The following is a 21,878-nucleotide window of genomic DNA, read 5'->3' on the forward strand; positions in this document are numbered from 1 at the left end:
CTGTTACTAGTTATTATTTCACCTGGAGAGTCATTGTGGGGGAGTTTGGGCTGAAAGTGATGCTGAACCACGGAGGACACCACAGCTAAGTCTGCCTTACTGCAAGCACCTTCCAGAACAATGATTGGAAGCTGATCACCATCTCAAATTTAGAACTAGTTGTTCAAAAATGATGCCAAGAAGCACATTTGGAGCACTGAGTATAGCGGAAACCAAAAGGCTCTAAATGCGAAGGACAATTGAAGCTGTCAACCTGGATTGATAATTATTTGCCAAATGTATTGGGGATGTAGAGCAGGGTTAGGTAAATGGAATTGATGTGTAGACCAGCTGTGGTCTAAATTGAATGGTGGGGCTGAACATAAGACATAGGAGCAAAAGTAGGCAATTTGACTAATCGAGTCTGATTATCCTGTTGTTCCTTACTGAGAATTTTTATGCCTTTGCCTCTGACCCTTTTGTGTAACGGCCAGAAGTAATGTCTGTCTTGCCTGTGGTGACCTATCTCACCAGAAGTTGGAGTTCTGACCTGAAATCCTGCACAGCCTAGTAATACAGTGACCACCTACCAAATCAGTAAAGCACACTGACACATTTACCAACAAATCGTGTGCAGCTCGTTGACCACCCAGCAAACCTTATATAGTCCATCTCACAGACAATTGAATCCTGGAGGGAATGACTGGTTGTGATGTGGAACTGTCTGAATTGGGTAATTATTCCCCTCATTACCCTGTTCTGGTCTTAGAACCATCTCTGTGACTTTGTATTTTACAGGAAAGCACTTTGTCATCCCATCGTGTGTCGATGTCACAGGAAACAAGCGGAAACGGAAAACCTGTATGAAATTGAAAGAATTTGGGAAGTGGTTTTCTGCAATATGTGAGTAGATCCTGACTCATTCCTCGCCTTGTTTGCTAAATCCGTGAAGTTTGCACTTTTGAGTATGCGTAGCACTACATGGTTTTGGCACTCCTGTCATTCATTGTAATGTATGGCTCACTGTTAGCCTGTTATATACAGTGGCATTCATTGCCCATCGTGTTCTATGTCTCTTCTGTTTCACAGTCATGCTCTTCTTTTTCTCTCTCTAGATTACAGTGGATGGAGTGATGTGAAGAACAAGAGAAAGGGCCCAACATTTGCAGGTGAGAGGCAGTGCTGGACATATGGAATTGGTCTGGATTCTTGCATCCAAGGATCCATTTAGAAAGTTTCTCTGAATTTACTGAATATAAAACCTGGAGTAAATGGGTTGTAATGGGAGTATTGCCCATATTCATCATGATGAGGAAAATGGCCACATGTTCAAAGACATTGGAGAGAAATAGGTTAGAAATTGGGTGGTACTTCGCAAGGAGAGCCAAGGGCAGTGATCCCTCTTGACCTTAACCGAATCAAATTCCTGCATGCAACCAGTCCACTTTAAGATACCATCATGTAGCTGCACAAAATAATTTACAGGACCTGCGCAATTAAATGAATTGACTCAACGCTACAAAGCTGAATTTAGAAGATATGCTGGCAAAGATGAGTTTTTTGAGGAAGGTGTAATGATGCAGGATTTGAAGATGGAGTGGAGGACAGTACCCAGGGAGAGGGGATTATAACAATGTCACCTAACCTGGGCTCCATAAGAGAAGTTGGGTGGTCAATAGTTATGTTGGATTAGGATTGAGGATGGAAGAGCTGAGTCTCAGGACAAGATGAACTTTGAGGGAAGGGTGGAATATAGGAGAGAAATTAGCGAAAGCTACAAATTTAGGGAATAACCTTAGAGGAAGATGAGCGTGGTTGACTTGAAGTAGGGTAGGAAACAGCAGAGGCAGCTAAGTGATGGATTTACTTTGTGACAGAGAAATCTACGAGCCTCTCATCTCATATTTGTAGTTGCAGATAAGAATTGAGGGGCATGGGGAGGGGTTTAAGAGAGGTGGACTTCCCCTTCTCCCTCCGCACCAAGATGTTCATGGCAAGACATGCCTCTAAATGGAGTGGCTGGTGGAGAGGAAGGGCCTCACAAAGTAAATAACTGTTTTTGTGAGGGTTGTTGTTTTGCGAGTTTGGCTTGTTTGTATGCTGCTGACTGACTTTTAAAATGGTCTTTTTGCAGATATGGAGGTTCTGTACTGGCAGCACATGAAGGAAAGACTCGGAGCACAGAGGAAACATCAGCAAAGGATGGTGAGAGTGTTTGTTTAGAGCTACAAGTTAGGGAAGAAAAAGCCAGCAGGTTGTGGAAAACTCTTTGTACCAATCTGAACAAATTGAGAAATATTAATTGCAGGAGTTCTAACTGAATCTAAATGAACCATGGAACCAAGCCTGTGCTAAATTATTAATTTTCTGGTGGTAGTAGGGTGCTACAATCTGACACTAACCTGAGAAGGAGAAAGGGTTTTCGCTCCTGATCAAAATGCAGTGAGCATTTCTGGCGATGTTTGAGAAAGATCAGTGAAAGATCACAGATTGGTGATTCAGTAACCAGAGGCAGAGATTGAAGATTACAACGCAGAGAATGAAGAGGAATATGAAGTTTTCATAGAAGGTTATTCCAAAGAATCATTTATCCCAAGGAGCTTTTGAGGGAGAGATCAGAATATTCTTGTAGAGCCACATTCATTTAATAGGAAATTGGATAGGGATTGGGAAATTATGGAATAAGGATGCATGGCTCAATTTGGAGGCAAGTACCAGCATGGCCTCCTGTGCTGTAAATTCTAATTCTATTTTAAGTGGAGCATGAGAAATAATTAATTCTTGCTGTGTTATGGAAGAGATGACATGCTGAATTAGTGTGTGTTGGGGTGTGAAGATGTTGGGGCACAGAGTATAGAGATGCTGTAACATCTGACAGAGAAGTGAAACTTGCCCTTGATTCATCAATCTGAGATTGAGAGGTCAACAGAGTAAAGGAGTAATATATGGTATATACATGGCCAGTTGAGCTGCCTTGTACAGAAAGTCTAAAGGGGAATTGATGAATATGGAGTCTGATTCAGGTGCTGTGTTCGTTGATGTATTCTGGTTTGTGTCAGAGCTCCCGCTGTTTGTGTATATGATTTATGCTAATGAAGTCTTTCCTCCGCAGATTGCTCTGCGTGGGCGGGAAATAGAGGAGTTGGAGATAGAAGCGGGAAACATGGAAGAAGAATTAAATGACTTGCAGGAGAGAGCTGAAGACCATCTGGATAATGATGGAGTGGAAGGTAATGAAAGAAATTTCACACATTCTACACTTGCCATTTCAGCCCCACAGATGGTTCCCCTCCTGCAACAAATGCAGAAGCTCCTGGTAGCTGACCACCAGAGGACAATTTCCCCCTCCTTGGAGTTGGAGCGTTCCTCGATTTTGGCTCTGGGTTCTCTTTCACACAATCTCTGGCACTTTGCTCCTAGTTCTGTTCTCCTGGAATGGAGTTCTGATGTGGGACTCTGACTGAAGGCTGTGCTTGGGTCATGTTCCAAATTCTCATTCTGATGGTTTGAATAATGGCAATGGCTGCTGTTTAAGCTCGACCAGCCTGTATTGGTGGATTTCAATAATTTTACTGAATGAGTAATATTGAGTGTGTGCTAAAATGATGCACCCAACCCACTGGCACAGTTACACTATTTACCATATAAATACAGAAAATGCTGGAAATACTGAGCAGGTCAAGCAGTATCTATAAAGGGAAAAGGTTAATATTTCAGGTCACTGACACCTTCAGTGGCACAGTGGTTGCCTCTCAGCACCAGATTTGATTCCCGGCTTGGATCACTTTCTGTGCGGAGTCTGCACATTCTCCCCTTATCTGCGTGGGTGCTTCAGGTTTCCTCCCACGGCCCGAAAGATGTGTTAGTTAGGTGCATTGGCCATGCTAAAAATTCTTCCTCAATATGCTGAACAGACACCAGAGTGTGGCGACCAGACGATTTTCACAGTCACTTCACTGCAGTGTTAATGTGAGCCTACTTGTGACACTAATAAATAAACTTTAAAAAAAACACTGACCAACTGCTTTTTGTCTTCCAAGCAAGTCTGTCCTAGGAACATAGGAGCAGGAGAAGGTTATTCGGCATTTATCCACACTATCCCCATATCCTATGATATCTAGAAATCTGTAGATTTCTGTCTTCATTATACTCTGACTAAGTCTTCAAACCTTCCTGGGGTATAGAATTTCAAAGATTCACCATCCTTATTTTTTTCTTCCTTATTTTAATCCTAAATGATCTACCTCATATTTCAGAGACTGTCTCTCCAGGTTCTAGAAATCCAGCCAATCCCTAACCAAGATGACATTCTTGCTGCATCTACCTGTCTGTTGAGTCCTGCAAGAATTTTATATGCTCTAATGAGATCATCTCTTGTTCTTCTAAATTCTAGAGAACACAAGCCCAGTCCCCTCAATCTCTCCTCCATAGGACAATTCAGCCATTCCAGGGATCAGTCTGGTGAGCCTTTGTAGTTGTATCCTCTCTTGGGTAAGGACACCAAAATTGTAGGTGCGGTCTCTCCAAGGCTCCATACAATTTCGGCACTCTTAACTCCCATGCTCAAATGCTCTTGCAACAAAGGCTAACATTCCATTTACCTTCCTAATTGCTTATAGTACCTGCATGCTAGATTTCAGTGACTCACAGACAAGGACACCCATGTCCCTTTGGGCATAAACCCATCTAATTTTTCATCATTAGGAAAAATGGAAATGTAGAATACTTACCAAACTGGATAACTTCACATTTTTCCACATTATATTCCATCTGCCACATTCTTGCCCACTCACCAAATCTATCTTAATCCCCTTGAAGCCTCTTTGCATCTTCCTCTCAACTTGCATTTCCACCTAGTTTTGTATAATCAGCAAACTTAGAAATACTATATTTGGTCACCACATTCAAATATTAGATATCTGAATATCTGGGGCCCAAATGCTGATCCAGATTAGTGTGGAATTTACTCTTCCAAGTGCAGGCCAAGTCCTCTACTATACAGGTCAAACCGAAACTTTGTCGTAGACAACATTATCTAGATCCTTTATACATCCCAACAGCAATCATGTTACCCCTCAGTCCATTTACATAAACATTCCTCATGTAAAGGATTAACATACTCCTGTCCTGAACATGGGGAGAATCTTATCCAGAGTAAAGGAGTAATATACTTTAGTCTCAGTGTTATAGTGTGTGAATGTTTTAAAATCTCTGCTTTGTATGATGGGGAGGAGGTGTCAAATGTGCTGTATCTGTTACCTTTCACAACAGGACTCTGCCACAAACATTAATATTCAGTGTGCTGTCACTGAAAATGTCTCAACAATGGGTGCTCTTTGTTTAATAAGTACATAACTATAAGCAGGAATGGATTATATTGTGGTGCTTCATGACGAGTATTAGCTATATGTGTGTGAGCGAGACTGATTAATTCAGTTAATGTGTAAGAGTGGTGGTGAGAACCTCTTGGTCCTGTTCAGCTTCATTATCCTGCAGGTAAATCCTCCGACAGCACAAATACTTCATAATATTTCGCAGAGTGACACTTAGCCCACACATAGGGTTTCAGAACAATCATTTCATGTTTTGATGTTCGCCATTTGTCTTATTTGCATAATTTATTTGCGTAGGAGGTGGGATTAATTTCCTCCCCCATTCGGCTTCAGAAATACAGCAGAAACAGAGCATCAATAACCAGCCAAGAATTGGGTGCAAATCGATGACTTATTAGAATTCTAAACCCAAATTAATTGCAGTGTGGGAAGAAGACATCAATCAGAAACACACTCTGGTTACTGCTGGTTAGCATTGGTTGGTGGTAGTGAGTGCCGTAAATAGAATGAATGTCATTCTTCTTTAACTGCAGGATCCTTCGTTAATTACAGGTAGTATGAAAAGAAAACAAGTGAGTGAGGAATTATAAACCCTGGTAAATTAAGACTATAATTGGCCACAATTATACTGCAACAAGGTGTCCAGCACCCAGTACTTGACACATATCAGACAGTTAAAGTGTAGAGCTGGCTATTTAGATTAGTTAAGTCTAGTACACTGAGATATCCATATTTTAATAATTCAGGAGTCGTTTCTGGTATGGCACTGAAATACCCATACTCAAACAATCCAGGAAGGATTTCTGGCATATGATAACTGATCTTATTTGGGACACTGCAGTGAGAGGTAAAAATTTGATTGAAATGTTCTGACTGTTCTCTTGTGTGAGACGCAGTGAACGAGAGCTAATGCTTATGAAATCTGTCCCGATGGTAATGTTCTCTGATCCGAGTAGGGTTCATGAACCTGCCTCATGTGACAGATCCAGTGGATAATGAACTGATTGTGAGGATTGAATTTGCCTACTCTTTGACAAATGAAATCGAGTTTATTGATTAAAACATTGTGGACAGTTGGAAAATGTTTCTAAACTGTGTTTATTTTATTTTAGATGATTATAACATTAATTTGGATCAAGAAGTTGATGCATCTCAGGAGAACCACAGGCCCCCAGATCTGGGTAATAACTCTCTTTAATGATGGGTAATCCCCAGTCCTTCCTTTAACTATGGATAAACCTCACCCATATAACTCTGATTAATATTCCACCCCCTCCTCCTGTAACTCCAAATTTCTATCACTTCTATATTATTGGTAATTAATATTTTCATCTGTAATTGCAGAACCTCCTGGAGATGCTGGGTGCGTGAGTTATGAGGAGCTTGTTAGAAGGAATGTGGTATGTAAAGTTGCTGTTAATTAAATGTGTGTCTTGTTTTAGCATCCTTATAATTCAGTCACTGTACAGGAAAAGTTTAATATTCAGCTCTCTTTAAAATCTACATCTCAGTTAAAAGTCTGGACTAATGCATGTTCTATGATCATGTGTTGATGTAGCCAATAGTTCTAATCTAGAAAGCCTTGATTTATGATTCCGAGAGACTTGAACTGCACATGGTGGACCCCAGATATTCAATTTTCAGCATACCATGTACTCCAGTAGTGATGCACAGAATAGATCCAGTATCTAAACATTTCACAATTCATCCTCGGAATGAGAGCATCACTTGCAAGGCTGGCATTTATGGCCATCCCTAGTTTCCATGAAAAGGTGTTGGTTGATCTTCTCCTAAGTCTGGTATAATTGAGAGGCTTACTTGTCCACTTTGGAGGGCAGTTAAAATACACTCAGGTATAATATATTTCTTACTGTAATGTACAAAAGCAGTGTTATTTGGAGTAAAGTGGTAATAAACCCCTTCTTTAAACATACAAGAAGTGTTTTAGTGGTACTATGCTGCTCATTAATGTGCAAGGACAGTGTTATTGGGAATAAACGGGTAATATACACTGACTATGTCCTGTCTATACAGGGCACAGTGTTTTCTGTAGTACAGGCTGTTTTTGCTCTTCCAACTTATTTGCACATTGTAGATAAAAGGGGTATATGAGGCCATTGTTCTCTCTGATCCTGAAATCATGACAGTTCTGTCTAGCACATTGGTTGATGGATTAAGCTGTTCCAAACTGACCCGTCCCTGTTTTCCAGGAGCTGTTTATCGCTAACTCCCAGCAGTACGCTCAGGAGACAGCTCTCTCCCTCCGTGTGAGGGACTGGGAGGAGAAGATTGGTCCAAGGCTGGAAGAACAGGTAAGAATGATTTCATTGGTCCTAATGTAGAGAGTAATATCCTGGGAGTTGTGGTGATAATAGGAGGTTGCTTAGCATTTCTGATATACCAGACTGAAAATATGACTCTACCTTCAGTCTGCTGCTGAGTGTTTACAGCATTTTCAGCTTTTATTTCAGATTTTTATTTGCTGCAGGTTTTCCTCTGAAACCTTGTCCTCTTTTCTGCTTTGGCTGCTGTTCGAAGGACTGGCTGAAGGGTTGGTAACTAAAGACTAGAGGTGGGGGTTTTGAGTGGAGAGTATGTACAAGAAATAAAACTAGCTTAAATATAATGGAAACAGGAAAGGTAATTATAGGACATACTAAATTAAAGGAGGTTATAAATGATCAGGAATACAGACTTGTAGAACGAAAGTGTAAAAAAAGTTAAAAAAAACCGAGTGTAACCTATTTTAACTATCCGTACAACAATACACACGGTGTGCACGATAAAATAGGAGACGATAATACATTGTGAGGGATCAGGAAGAGTCGGAATTATTGGACATGGCAAACAAAAAATCTAAACTGGGATTTTAACATTGCAGGGATAACTTTTTTTTAAAGAGGGGTACAGATGCAATCCAAGACTGGGTTTTATTTCTAGAGGCATAGAATTGAAAAGTAGAGTGTTATGCTTGGCTTGTATTGAACTTTGATTAGACCATGTTTGGAGTAGTATGTGCAGTTCCAGTTAATTTTTTTAAAAAAATATAGAAAGACCCACTGGAGAGGTCACAGAGAATATTTACAAGGATGGTACCAGAGCTGTAAGGTTATACCCATCAGGAAAGAATGAATAAATGGGGTCTCCTCTCAAAAAGAGAGGACTGAGGAGTAACTAATGGAAATTTTTAAAATTGTAAAATGTTTTGGTCAAATGAATAAAGAATGAATGTTTTGTCTTGTGTGGAAAAGCAAAACTAGATGCCATTGGTATAGGTAGTCACCCAGAGAAATCAATCAGGGAACTTGGAAGCAATTTCCTTACCCAGAGACTGGTGAGAATGTGGAACTTGCTACCCCAGGGAATAGTTACAGTGAATAGTATAGATGGGAGGAAACTTGAGTACAACATAAATGCTGGCATAAACTGTTTGGTCTGTTTCTGTGCTGCATGTTCTATGTAAGCAGAAACAGAGACTTCAGATAATTGCCAAAATGTTGGGGGACAGATGAGATTATTACAACTTGGAACACACTGTCTGCAGTGATAGCAGAAGCAATTTTAATAGTAATGCTCAAAAGTAAATTAAATAAATACTTTGAAAAACATATTCAATTAGACCCAATGCCCTACAGTTTCTCCCTTTAACAGAGTCTGGACATGTACGATGTAGTTCTATTCTGTAACTCCTTCCTATGCTCATTTTGATCACTTGTAACATGCTCATAAACATTTCTGATCTGCAGGATGAGCGAACAGCCTTTGACATCCACGATTATGGAGTTAGAATCATGGATGCATTTGAGTGCATCAAACAGAGGCGCTCATTCGCAAGCATTGTAGCTGGAAAGGAGGCATTCGAAGTGTGTCGATACATGTTGGCCACACTACAGCTGGTGAGTGTGTTCTTCAAAGGGTAATGGGATTAAACAAGAGCTGAAAAGCTTGAGAGAACATCCCAAAACTAGGTGGATGTGAAGTGCAGACCCAACTAAATGATTTTGGTAACTTGGTGAACAAAGACTGACGTCTATAGGCCCCCAAATAATGATCTGGAGGTGGAGCGGGCTGTTAACGCGCAAATAAGTGCGACGTGCAGGAATGGGACGGCAGTAGTTATGGGAGATTTCAATCTGCATATTGATTGGTCGACCCATGTTGGACGAGGTGGGCTCGAGGAGGAGTTCTTGGAATGCTGCCGGGATAATTTCCTTGAACAGTGTGTGTTGGAGCCGACGAGGGAGCGAGCTATCTTGGATCTGGTGCTATGTAATGAGGCAGGTAGAATTAGGGACCTTGCGGTGAAGGATCCTCTTGGAGAGAGTGATCATTGCATGGTGGAGTTTCTGTTGCAGATGGAGGAGGAGAAAGTGGGTTCCCGGACACGCGTCCTTTGTTTGAATAGAGGGGAGTATGGTAGGATGAGAGAAGAATTGGCGAATGTGGACTGGGGGAGCGCGTTGGAAGGTAGGTCTGCTGAGGAGCAGTGGAGGATCTTTAAGGAGATCTTTCTTGGTGCTCAGCAGAAATTTATTCCGATGGTCAAAAAGGACAGTAGGAGGAGAGGTAATAAGCCGTGGATAACGAAGGAGGTGAAGGAAAGTGTTAAATTAAAAGCGGAGGAATTTAGAGTAGCTAAGAGCAGTGGGCGAGAAGAGGATTGGGAAAGGTTTAAATGTCAACAAAGATTGACAAAGAAGTTGATAAAGGAGGGTAGGAGAAGCTATGAAGCTGGGCTAGCACTTAATATAAAAAAGGATAGCAAGAGTTTTTATAAATATATAAAAAGGAAGAGGCTGGCTAGGGTGAACGTTGGTCCTTTAGAGGATGAGAAAGGGGAGCTAGTGGTAGGGGATGGGGATATGGCTAAGGTCTTGAATAACTTTTTTGTTTCTGTCTTCACGGAGGAGGACGTGAATAATTTGCCGGGTGTTAGCGATGGAAAGGTGGTAGGACTGGAGGGTCTTAATGACATTACTGTTACTAGAGAGGTGGTGCTCGACAGACTGGAGGGGCTGATTGTGGACAAGTCCCCTGGACCGGATGGAATGCATCCGAGGGTTCTGAAAGAAATGGCGGAGGTTATGGTGGATGCCTTGGTGGTTATTTTCCAGACGTCGCTGGATTCCGGGGAAGTGCCGGAAGATTGGAAAATGGCTAATGTTACGCCGTTGTTTAAGAAGGGTGCCAGGCAAAAGGCGGGGAATTATAGGCCGGTTAGTTTAACGTCTGTGGTAGGTAAAATGTTAGAATCCGTCATTAAGGAGGAAATTGCGAGGCATCTTGAAGGGAATTGCTTGATAGGGCAGACGCAACACGGTTTCATTAAAGGGAAGTCGTGTCTGACAAATTTACTGGAGTTCTATGAGGATGTGTCTAGGGCAGTGGATAGAGGAGAGCCGGTGGATGTGGTCTTTCTGGATTTTCAGAAGGCGTTTGACAAGGTACCTCACAAGAGGTTATTGCAGAAGGTCAGGGGACATGGAGTTGGGGGTAGGGTGTTAGCGTGGATAGAGGATTGGTTGTCAAATAGGAGGCAGAGAGTGGGGGTCAATGGGTGCTATTCGGATTGGCGGTTGGTGACTAGTGGGGTGCCCCAGGGGTCGGTGCTGGGGCCTCAGCTATTTACCATTTATATAGATGATCTGGAGGAGGGAACCGAGTGCAGGGTGTCGAAATTTGCTGATGACACCAAGACTGGGGGAAAGGCAAATTGTGCGGAGGGTGTGGAGAGTCTGCAGAAGGATCTAGATAGGCTGGGCGAATGGGCCAGGAAATGGCAAATGGAATTTAATGTTGGCAAGTGTGAGGTGGTCCAGTTTGGTAGGAAGAATGGTAGGAAGGACTATTACTTACGTGGCGAAAAACTGCAGCAGGCGACGGTGCAGAGGGACCTCGGGGTCCTTGTGCATGTCGCAAAAACCCAGCTTGCAGGTGCAGCAGGTGGTCAGGAAGGCGAATGGGATGCTGGCCTTCATAGCGAGGGGGATTGAATATAAAAGTAGGGAGGTCTTGCTGCAGCTGTATAGGGCATTGGTGAGGCCGCAGCTGGAGTACTGTGTGCAGTTTTGGGCGCCGCATCTGCGCAAGGATATTTTGGCCCTGGAGGGAGTGCAGAGGAGGTTTACTAGGCTGATACCGGAGTTGAGGGGATTGAGCTATGAGGAGAGGCTGAATAAACTAGGCTTGTACTCGTTAGAGTTTAGAAGAATGAGGGGAGATCATTGAGACGTATAAGATGATGAATGGGATGGATAGGATAGAGGTGGAGAGGCTCTTCCCGCTCAAAAAAGACAGTAGGACTAGGGGGCACAGCCTCAAGATAAAGGGGAGGCGGTTTAGAACGGAGTTGAGGAGGAACTTCTTCACTCAAAGGGTGGTGAATCTCTGGAATTCTCTGCCCATTGAAGTGGTGGAGGCTGCCTCGCTAAATATTTTTAAGAAGCGGGTTGATGGGTTCTTGATAAGAGAGGGGATTAAGGGTTATGGGGAGAGGGCGGGAATGTGGAACTGAGACACGACAGATCAGTCATGATCTTATTGAATGGCGGGGCAGGCTCGAAGGGCTAGATGGCCTACTCCTGCTCCTATTTCTTATGTTCTTAAACATGTTGTGACTTGACAATGATTAGAAATGGAGAATTTTCTGAGTGACTTTTTAGGTGAGTATTGCCAATGAATGGTTGTAATAGTTATCACTCCATTACAAGATGTGTTATTTTGTTGACTCCCTTGAGGAGACTATTGGAGTGTCAGCTTAGCTCATGGTAACACATTGAATCAGAATGTTGAGAGTTCAAGCCCCACACTGAAGACTTTTGAACATATAATCAAACATGCTGAAGGGCTGCTACACTGTGGGAGGGGTTGCACTGAGAGAGTGCTGCATTGTTGAAGAGTGAGAATTTTGAAGCTTGAATTGTTTCGGATTTTGTCTATAAAAATAATGAGGGGCATAGACAAGGTAGATAGTTCATTATCTTTTCTCAAAGGTAGGGGAGTCTAAAACTAGAGGGCATTGGTTTGAGTTAGGAGGAAGAGATACAAAAACTGTCCAGAGGGACAGTTTTTTCACACAGAGGGTGATGAGTGTCTGGAACAAGCTGCCAGTGATAGTAGTAGAGGCAAGTACAATTTTATCTTTTAAAAAGTATTCAGATTATTACATGGGTACAATAGATATAGAGGAATATGGGCCAAATACAGACAATTGGGATTAGTTTAGGGCTTTTAAAAAAAAAGGGCAATATGGACAAGTTGGGCCGAAGGGCCTGCTTCCATGCTGTAAACCTCTATGACTCTACTCCGCTCTTTAAAGATGTATAAGGAGTTTGCCTTCCAATTATCCCAATGCTGCAGTGGGATTGCAGGTAGGCCCTTGTGGTACGCCCTGTTCCCAAGGAAGGTTTTCTTTTGCTTCAGTCACTTTTGATTTGCTTGCTTTCCCTCCACTGCTGAAAGTCATTGACTTGCTGAGTCCTTGTGGAGGGATGAGCCTACCTGTGATAACTAATGCTTTTGGAGCCTCAGGTGTACACCTGTACAGTGGACAGTGATTTCATTGCTGCCCTACCGAGTGCAGTTTCTCCAGTTATCAACTCATCTGGCCAGAACTATGTCAGCGCTGACTCTGAATGTATGTTTCACATTATATAATGGCAGGTTTAGCTTCAGGGCTGAGATTATTTGTTGTTTTTCACCTGCTGAGATCTTTCTTATTTCTCCACAGGCCAATGACTACACGGTGGACATTTGGCAGAAAGATGGGCTGTACGAATCGGTTGACACAATGGAACTCACCCTGTTGAGTAAACTGAGAGCTCACGATCGATTCCAGACATACATGGCTCCATCAATCTCCAATAGATAAGATTCACAAACCTTCACTCGACCTTCATAGTCCTGGCATTGCAAGTTCAACCTTGCATCCATAAACTCGTGGCCATACTTGGAGACAGCTGTGCCCATATCTCTACTTGTATGACAGCAAGTGGCATTGAGCAATGTGTTTTGCTGGAAACCGCCTGCTCCTGTCCCCAAGCCTTGCCCTTCTCTCCCACAAAATAATTCCTGGATTGTGATTTTTCTCTACTAATGTTTGTATATTCTGCTGTGTTCTGTGCAGCTCTCTCGACTGTCTTTATTATATAACGTGCCTCACCACGCAGCATGGAGTACAGTTCACTGGGCTGTACCCTGTATAATGTTGTTGTACAAACTCACGATCTCATGATAGAGCTAAAAACGTTCCCAATGAGGCAAGCTGTTGTTTTCTCTGCTTAATGAGAAATTTACCATATTTGAGATGTGGGAAATCTTTAAAAACAAGTACCACATCTGATCTGGTGAATGGATATAACTTTGTAAAGTGTAGGGCTTGCTGTTTTGTATTTTTTTTGAGGGGTGGGGTTCCTGTGGAATATTACACTCTCTTTCCCCCCCCCCCCCCCCGCCTCCCCTCTCCCCCCCCCCGCCTCCCCTCCCCCCCCCGCCTCCCCTCTCCCCCCCCCCGCCTCCCTCCCCCCCCCCCCTCCCCCCCTCCCCCCCCCCGCCTCCCCTCCTCCCCACTCCCCTCCTCCCCCACTCCCTCCTCCCCCTCTCTCCCACCCTCCCTCCTCTCCCCCCCCCACCACCCCCCCTCCCTCCCTCCCCCCCCCTCCCTCCCTCTCTCCACCCCCCCCTCCCTCCCTCCCTCTCCCCCCCCCTCCCCTCCTCCTTCCCCCCCCCCCCCCCCCTCCCCCTCCCCCCTCCCTCCCCTCCCCCCCCCCCCCTTCCCCCTCCCCCTCCCCCTCCCCTCCCACCCCCTTCCCCCCTCCCCTCCCTTCCCCCCCTCCCCCTCCCCCCTCCCCCTCCTCCCCTCCCCCTCCCCTTCCCCTCCCCTCCCCTTCCCCCTCCCCCTCCCCCCTCCCCTTCTCCCCCCCTCCCCCTTCCCCCCCCCCCTCCCCTCCCCCCCCCTCCCCCTCCCCCTCCCTCCCTCCCCCCTCTCCCCCCCCTCCCCCTTCTCCCTCCCTCCCCTCCCTCCCCTCCCCCCCCCCCCTCCCTCCCCCTTCCCTCCCCTCCCCCTCCCCCCTCCCCCCCCTTCCCCCTTCCCCCCTCCCTCCCCCTCCCCCTCCCTCCCCCTCCCTCCCCTCCCCCCTCCCCCCCCCTCCCCCCTCCCCTCCCCCTCCCCCTCCCCCTCCCCCCCTCCCCCCCCTCCCCCTCCCCTAGGTCCATCTTCTTCAAGAAATCTTCAATTTTGTGTTTCAAAAAAAAAATGAATTCCAATTTTCTTTCAGAACCACCTCCTCCTTGGCTCCACTCTCCTGAATGGGGAAGTGAAGAGCCAGGAATGTGCTATGGGTTGGGGTTCATTTAGATTGCCATGAATTGTGCTCCGTGTTCTGGAATAACTGTGTGCCATCAGATTCAGAAAATCATAATTGTATAAAAGTGCAGGATTTTTAAAAATGTACAAAACTAAATTTTGTATAAATATTGCAGTAAGCTTGGAACTCACTTGCACAGTGTATTTGAAACTATTAAAAATCAATTTGGGATTGGAAGATCTCAGAAAATAAGCCATTAGGGTTGAAATTTTATGTACAGAGTGAATCAGTTTCAAATTGAGCCTCTGTAGGAGAAGCTACAAGGTTCCTGGTTATTGAAATAACATCTGGGAATTAGAACCTTACGGATGGGCCAAAGGCAGAAAACTGAGCTGCAGATCAAAATATGTTAAAAGAGCCAGATTTTCCCTTCTGATCCAATGCAGTGTAAGTGAACCTTTTGCCCTCTCCATTCTGGAGATGCATCCGAGGTAGCACCTTCCTTTTATGCTGCGTAGCGAAGCTGCAGTTTACTGCTCAAATAAAATGCAATTTATTAAAATGGAGTGGTGTTACTGATTTACGTTACTAATGAATACTACACAAAATTGCTACAATCCTGAATGAGATCCCCTCCGTGCCAAATTTTGCTTTAATTGCGAAGTAGATTACATTTGAAATCTTATCAAGAGAATAAAGCCACAAAATTACACAGTTTTAAAACAAAGTTTATATGAGTTAAGAAAGCAGATAGCCAATACTATAATAATATTTAGGATTTGAGGTAAACATGAATTAACGGACACACCACAAGCTGCAGATTAAATGGCACACAACCAAGCCATGTTTCACAAAATTTCCCAGCAACCCACACGGAATTAGTAATAACATCCACAAAAGAATCCTTAAAGCTTTGTCTTTCTCACCAAGGGATTTTAGCTTCACTCCTTCGAAGAACTAGTCTGATCCTCAGCTGACAGTAGCTCTACAGGGGTTTCACAGATAGAATCTTGAAGCAAAAGGCACACTTCCAGATTTCTCTCAAGTCTGTTCTCAGGTCCAGCCGCCTTGATTTTTTTCAGCTGAATTGTCTAACTGAGACCATGTTTTCCCCTTGTGTTGGCCAGGCTACACTCCAGCATCTAAACACAGGCATAGTTCCAACCTGTCAGCTGTGCTACTGTCAATAACTACTGCTGGTCAAAATTCTGGAATTCCTTCCGTGTAGCAATGACAGGTGAACTGCAACACTTGAAGAAGGCGGGTCACCACCGCCTCCAAGGACAATTGGAGATGGGCAATAAATGCTGGCCGAGCCAGTGATGCCCATATTCTGTAAATTAATTTGTTAAAAAAAAGACATGTACCAGGTCTATGTACCTACAACCCTTTTAAAATTGAACAATTTAGTTCAGGTTGCCTCTCCTCATTCTTCCTGCAGACCATGTCACACTTCTCTGCTCTAAATTCCATCTGCCCAATTTTACTAGCCTATGTCCTCCTGAAATCAGTTAATATCCTAATAGGTTTAGGACATTTCCAAGTTTCATATATGCTTATAAATACTTATATATTCCCTTTTATATAAATTAATCTTTTCTCATATTTCTTTGTCCTTCATTTACTTTTTAAATCATCTCTGTACTTTCTATTTTTGTTTGGTTCTTTGCTGTATTATTGTCTGTTCTAAGAAGAACAATCGTCTCCTCAAGTCTCTCCACATAACTGAAGTCACTCATCCCTATACCATTCTGATAAATCACCTCCACACTCTCCCCAACATCTTGAGATCCTTCCTAAAGTGGACTGCCTCAAATTAAATCTAACTAGACAAGGGGAGGGGCGGAAGATTGGTGTTGACAACTCCAATAAAGTGAGAGTCTGGATGTGCCTGCCTATCATGTCTGATTTTATGAAATTTCTTTTGATAATTTGGTTTCATTTAGAATTTATAGCTGTGAAAAGCTGTTAAGAACATAAAAACTAGGAGCAGGAGTAGACCATCTGGCCCCTCGAACCTGCTCCACCATTCAATAAGATCATTGCTGATCTTTTTGTGGACTCAACTCCACTTACCCGTCCGCTCACCATAACCCTTAATTTCCTTACTGTTCAAAAATTTATCTACCCTTGCCTTAAAAAGATTTAATGAGGTAGCCTCAACTGCTTCACTGGGCAAGGAATTCCACAGATTCACAAACCTTTGGGTGAAAAAGTTTCTCCTTAACTCAGTCCTAAATCTGCTTCCTTTTGTTTTGAGGTTAACCTCCTAGTTCTAGTTTTACCTGCCAGTGGAAGCAACTTCCCTGCTTCTATCTTATCTATTCCCTTCATAATCTTGAGTATTTCTATAGATCTCCCCTCATTCTTGTGAATTCCAATGAGTATAGCTCCAATCTACTCAATCTCTCCTCATAAGCCAACCCTCTCAACTCCAGAATCAGCCTAGTGAATCTCCCCCGCACCCTCTCCAGTGCCAGTAAATCCTTTCCCAAGTAAGGAGACCAGAACTACACAGTACTCCAGGTGTGGTCTCACCAGTACCTTACACAGCTGCAACATAATCTCGCTGTTTTTAAACTCCTCCAGCAATAAAGGACAAAATACAATTTGCCTTCTTAATTACCTGCTGCACCTGCAAACCAACTCCTTGAGATTCCTGCACAAGGACACCCAGGTCCCTCTGCACAGCAGCATGCTGCCATTTTTTCCCATTTCAATAATAGTCCATTTTGCTGTTATTCCTACTAAAATGGATGACCTCACATTTATTAACATTTACTCCATCTGCCAGACCCGCGCCCACTCACTTAGATTACCTATATCCCTTTGCAGACTTTCAGCGTCCTCTGCACATTTTGCTCTTCCACCCAACTCAGAGTCATCTGCAAATTTTGACATACACTTGGTCCCCAATTCCAAATCATCTATGTAAATTGTAAACAATTGTGGTCCCAACACTGATCCCTAAGACACACCACTAGTTACTAATCGCCAACCAGAAAAACATCCATTTACCCCCACTCTTTGCTTTCTGTTAGTTAACCAATCCTCTATCCATGCTAATACATTACCTGTAACACTGTGCACCTTTATCTTATGTAGCAGTCTTTGATGCGGCACCTTATCAAATGCCTTCTGGAAATCCAGATACGCCACATCCACAGGTTCCCCACTGTCCACTGCACATGTAATGTTCTCAAAGAATTCCACCAAATTAGTCAAACATGACCTACCCTTTATGAACCCATGCAGCATCTTACCAATGGGACAATTTATAACCAGACGTCTTGCTATTTCTTCCTTGGTGATAGATTCAAACATTTTCCCTACTACAGAAGTTAAGCTAACCGACCTATAGTCACCTGCCTTTTGTCTACCTCCTTTTTTAAACAGTGATGTGCAGGTAGGTAAAAATACAGAAATGTAGTGGCATTTGTAGGAGTAGGCCATTAGTCTCTTAGAGCCTGCTCTACCATTCAATAAGATCATGACTGATCTGGCTGTGATCTCTACTTCAATTTCCTTCTGTCCCCCCATAACCTTAATACCCTTGACTATCAAAAATTGGTCTTAACTCTGCCTTGAATAAATTGTATGATCCAGCCTTCATTGCTCTCTGGGGAATAGAATTCCACATACTAACGACTTTCAGAGAAAATAAATTCTCACTTCAGTCTTAAAAGGGAGACCTATTGTTCTTAAACTGTGTTCCCTGGTTCTAGTCTCAACCTCAGGACCTATATTTACTATGAATAAATTAGCAATTACAACATTCTTCAATTTCTCTCAAGGGATATGCATTGTCCTTTGTCTTGAGGCCCTTCTGGGTAAATCTAACATGGTGGGAACTCTGACACATTCCTGGCATTAGCAGGAATTTGCATGTTCTCCTTGTGTCAACTTGGTTTTCCACGAGATATTCCAGTTTTCTCTCACAATCCAAAGATGTGTAGGTTAGGTTGATTGGCCATGCTAAATTGCCCCTTAGTGTCCCAGAGGTGTAGGTTGGGGGGAATTAACAGGGTAAATCTGTGGGGTTATGGGAATAGGGCCTGGATAAATTGATTGTCAGAGACACAATGCAGACTTGATGGGCTGAATGGCCTCCTTCTACACTGTAGGGATTCTGTGAAACTCAGCAGGTCTGGCAGCATCTGTGGAGCGAGAAACAGAGTTCACATTTTGAGTCCATATGTATATGACTTGAAACATAAACTCTGTTTCTCTCTCCACAGATGCTGCCAGACTTGCAGAGTTGATTCAGCATTTTCTGTTTTTATTTCAGATTTCCAGCATCTGCCGTATTTTGGCTTTATTTGAGTGGTTTCTGCCAATGTCAGTTGCAGCTTAATTGGCAGCAGTCTTGCCGGATTGTAGATTCAAGTCCACTTCAGGACTTGAGCACAAAACTCAAGGCTGATACTTTAATGCGATACTGAGGGAGCACTGCATTGGTGGAGGTGCCATTTTTTGAATTAGACATAAAACCAACCTCAGCCTGAGCTGCCTCTTTGGTGAGCTATTTAATAGAAGAGCCAGAGATTTATCTCTGGTGTCCTGATCAATTTTTATTTCTCAATCAGCATCACAAAAAACATCATCACATTATTATTTTGTGGAGTTTAAAGCAAGAAAATTGGCTGCTGCAATTCTTCTTTTACAACAATTGAAAAGTACTTCAGTTGTAAAGCACTTTGTAACTTGCATGACCTCAGATCGTCCCAATGTAAATGCAAATCTTTTTACATTGTTCTTAAAATTTCCATTCCTATAACTGACGCTGGCACATATATTCTCCTAGAACCTTATCTGTCATCAACTGAAGAGATTAACGTAGGTTTTCATATGGCTGCGGATACTCTCAGCAATTTCCTGATCACTTTTATTCCTATTATAGTAATCAGTAAAAAGCCCATCTGGGTTTAGAAGATAGATAATGACGGTGTGGTCCACAATGTAATCATTGTCTTCATCCTTGGGACCGGCACTATAATATACCCGGAATGCCTTCCCCATCTCTTTAATCTGTTCGGCGGTCCCTGTCAGTCCCACCATGCGAGAGTGGAAATCCTTGATGTATCGTGCCATCTCCTCTACCCCATCTCTCTCTGGATCCACTGTGACGAAGATGGGTTGAACTGGAGGCAATGCTCTCTCCTTGTCTAAGATCTGCACGACACTAGTTATCTTGTCCAGCTCATCCGGACAGATGTCAGGGCAGTGAGTGAACCCAAAGTACAGCAGCACCCACTGGCCAAAGAAGTCCTTCTTGGTTCTGGATCTTCCAGTGTGATCCAGCAATTTGAAGTCGCCTTGACCAAGTGTTAACTTCTTTAGCTGCTCCTGGCGTTTCATCTTTTGCTGCTGCTCCTTTTCCAAGTGGACATAGAACCACAATCCCATTATTGTCGTCCCAAAGAGACATATCACCACGAACTTAGTCCGTAGTCTGATCTGAGGGCTCACTACTGGCCTCTCTGAGCTTCTATTTGAGTTGGACAGTGAGAATGGTCTGTGGGTCAGAAGTGTTGAACTGCCTGCACTAATATACACAGTTTTGGGAGCCAGAGGGTAAATGTTGAGTAAACTGCGGGTCATCAGTTGCCTTCCCTGAGCTTGGAACTGTAGCTTCTTTATTGTATGCTGACTTGGTGCTTTGCAAATAGTTAACCGTGGGATAAATTGCATACTTTCTAATGGATAGTCTGGATGAGCTGCTGTGATCGGAGCTGCCGGGATAGTTAAGCTCTCAGTGAGCAATCCTTCTCCATTGGTAGAGTATAATCGGTTAATGCCCATGTAGTCCAACGTCTTTTGGCTGCAAACAGTGATTACAGATGGGGATTGTAAACGCCATCTCTCCCATTTCCTAGTCCTGTGAGTTTTTGCTTTAGGGTGACCTTTGTTGAGACAACTGGCACGTCGCAGGGCCGCTCCGCCATGACTGCCCACATCTCCACTCCAGCAGCTCACTGCTTTCAGGAGGCTGCCGCTGACCAGCAGCTGCCAGCGTGAAGTGTAGCCTCTCAAACTCACAAACATCCCGGCAAACCTGCGGAGGGAAAGAGATCAAATCACAAAGATCCCGCGGCAAACCTCACTCAACCGAGACCGACTCCGACGCACACACCCCGGGAAACACAGGCTGCGCGGCCTTCAGCCCCGCACACTTTCGCTGGCCCGCTCCGCTGTGTACCTCCATCCAACGACGGCTCTCGATCCAATCATCGCCACCGGCCAGTGCCCACGGGCCATCGCCATATTCCCGGTATTTTGAGTAACGGCCGCCTCTCCCCGGTGAACTACAACTCCCAGCAGGCCGTGCGGGTGGGCATGCGCGAAGAAGAAAAACGCCCGGATTCGGGGAATGGGTAAGAGCGGGAAACCAGAGAGATAAAAATAAACCCCCTAAACCCCGAGATAAAAATAAATCCCCCAAAACGCTGAGAGAAATATCCCCAAATCCTGAGAGAAATAACCACAAAGCCACGGGAGAAAAATAAATTCCCCAAACCTTGAGAGAAAAATAAATCCCCTCAAACCCTCAGAGAAATAATCCCCCAATCCTGAGAGAAATAACCTTCAAACTCTGGGAGAAAAATAACCCCCAAATTCTGGGAGAAAAATAACCCCCAAATCCTGAGAGAAAAATAAATCCCCACAAACCCTGAGAGAAATAATCCTCAAAGCCTGAGAGAAATATAACCCCCAAAGCCTGAGAGAAATATAATCCCAAACAGTGAGAGAAAAATAATTCCCAACCCTGAGAGAAAAATAATTCCCAAAGCCTGAGAGGAATATAACCCCCAAACCCTGAGAGAAAAATAACTCCCAAACACTGAGAGGAATAACCGCCAAACCCTGAGAAATACCCCCAAACCCTGAGAGAAAAATACCCCCAAAACTCTGAGAGAAAAATAATCCCCAAACTGAGAGAAAAATAACTTAAAAACTCTGAGAGAAAGAAACCACCAAACCCTGAGAGAAAAATAACCCCCAATCCCTGAGAGGAAGAAATCACCAAACCCTGGGAGAAGAATAACCCTCAAACCCCAAGGAAAAATAACCCCCAAATCCTGAGAGAAAAATACCTCTGAAACCCTCAGAAAAATAACCCCCAAACATTGAGAGAAATATACGCCCGAAACCCTAAGAGAAAAATAACCCCCAAATCCTGAGAGAAAAATACCCCAAACTGCATGAGAATTGGGTGTTATTTTTCTCTCAAAAATAACACCCAAACCCTGAGAGAAGAGTA

The 21,878-nt window shown here is 43.7% G+C and overlaps 3 protein-coding genes across 4 annotated transcripts in view; 2 read left to right on the forward strand and 1 right to left on the reverse strand.

Annotated features, from left to right (window-relative positions):
* ncaph2 (non-SMC condensin II complex, subunit H2) overlaps positions 1-13,748 on the forward strand; it is a 36,218-nt gene extending 22,470 nt beyond the window's left edge. Inside the window, exons 13-21 of the mRNA XM_080207888.1 lie at positions 778-882; positions 1,095-1,148; positions 2,114-2,184; positions 3,092-3,209; positions 6,425-6,493; positions 6,657-6,712; positions 7,523-7,624; positions 9,059-9,208; positions 13,042-13,748. Of these exons, the coding sequence (XP_080064014.1) occupies positions 778-882; positions 1,095-1,148; positions 2,114-2,184; positions 3,092-3,209; positions 6,425-6,493; positions 6,657-6,712; positions 7,523-7,624; positions 9,059-9,208; positions 13,042-13,182 (866 nt within the window). The 3' untranslated portion in view covers positions 13,183-13,748. The remainder of the gene's footprint in view (positions 1-777; positions 883-1,094; positions 1,149-2,113; positions 2,185-3,091; positions 3,210-6,424; positions 6,494-6,656; positions 6,713-7,522; positions 7,625-9,058; positions 9,209-13,041) is intronic.
* Positions 13,749-15,325: 1,577 nt separating this feature from the next.
* On the reverse strand, positions 15,326-20,979 carry sco2 (synthesis of cytochrome C oxidase 2). Its single transcript, XM_080207524.1, has 2 exons — positions 20,817-20,979; positions 15,326-20,672 (listed from the first exon to the last, which is right to left on the reverse strand). Exons 1-2 carry the CDS (start codon positions 20,879-20,881, stop codon positions 19,436-19,438), a joined length of 1,302 nt encoding a protein of 433 aa, XP_080063650.1. The 5' UTR covers positions 20,882-20,979; the 3' UTR covers positions 15,326-19,435.
* Positions 20,929-21,878, forward strand: part of ccdc136b (coiled-coil domain containing 136b) — a 117,169-nt gene continuing 116,219 nt past the window's right edge. For both annotated transcript variants that reach the window (XM_080207519.1, XM_080207523.1), the window contains exon 1: positions 20,929-20,991. The gene's annotated coding sequence lies outside the window, so the exon portion shown is untranslated. The remainder of the gene's footprint in view (positions 20,992-21,878) is intronic.

The sequence above is a fragment of the Carcharhinus amblyrhynchos genome, chromosome 19 (assembly GCF_965287045.1).
Source record: "Carcharhinus amblyrhynchos chromosome 19, sCarAmb.v2.hapA, whole genome shotgun sequence".
NCBI lineage: Eukaryota > Metazoa > Chordata > Chondrichthyes > Carcharhiniformes > Carcharhinidae > Carcharhinus > Carcharhinus amblyrhynchos.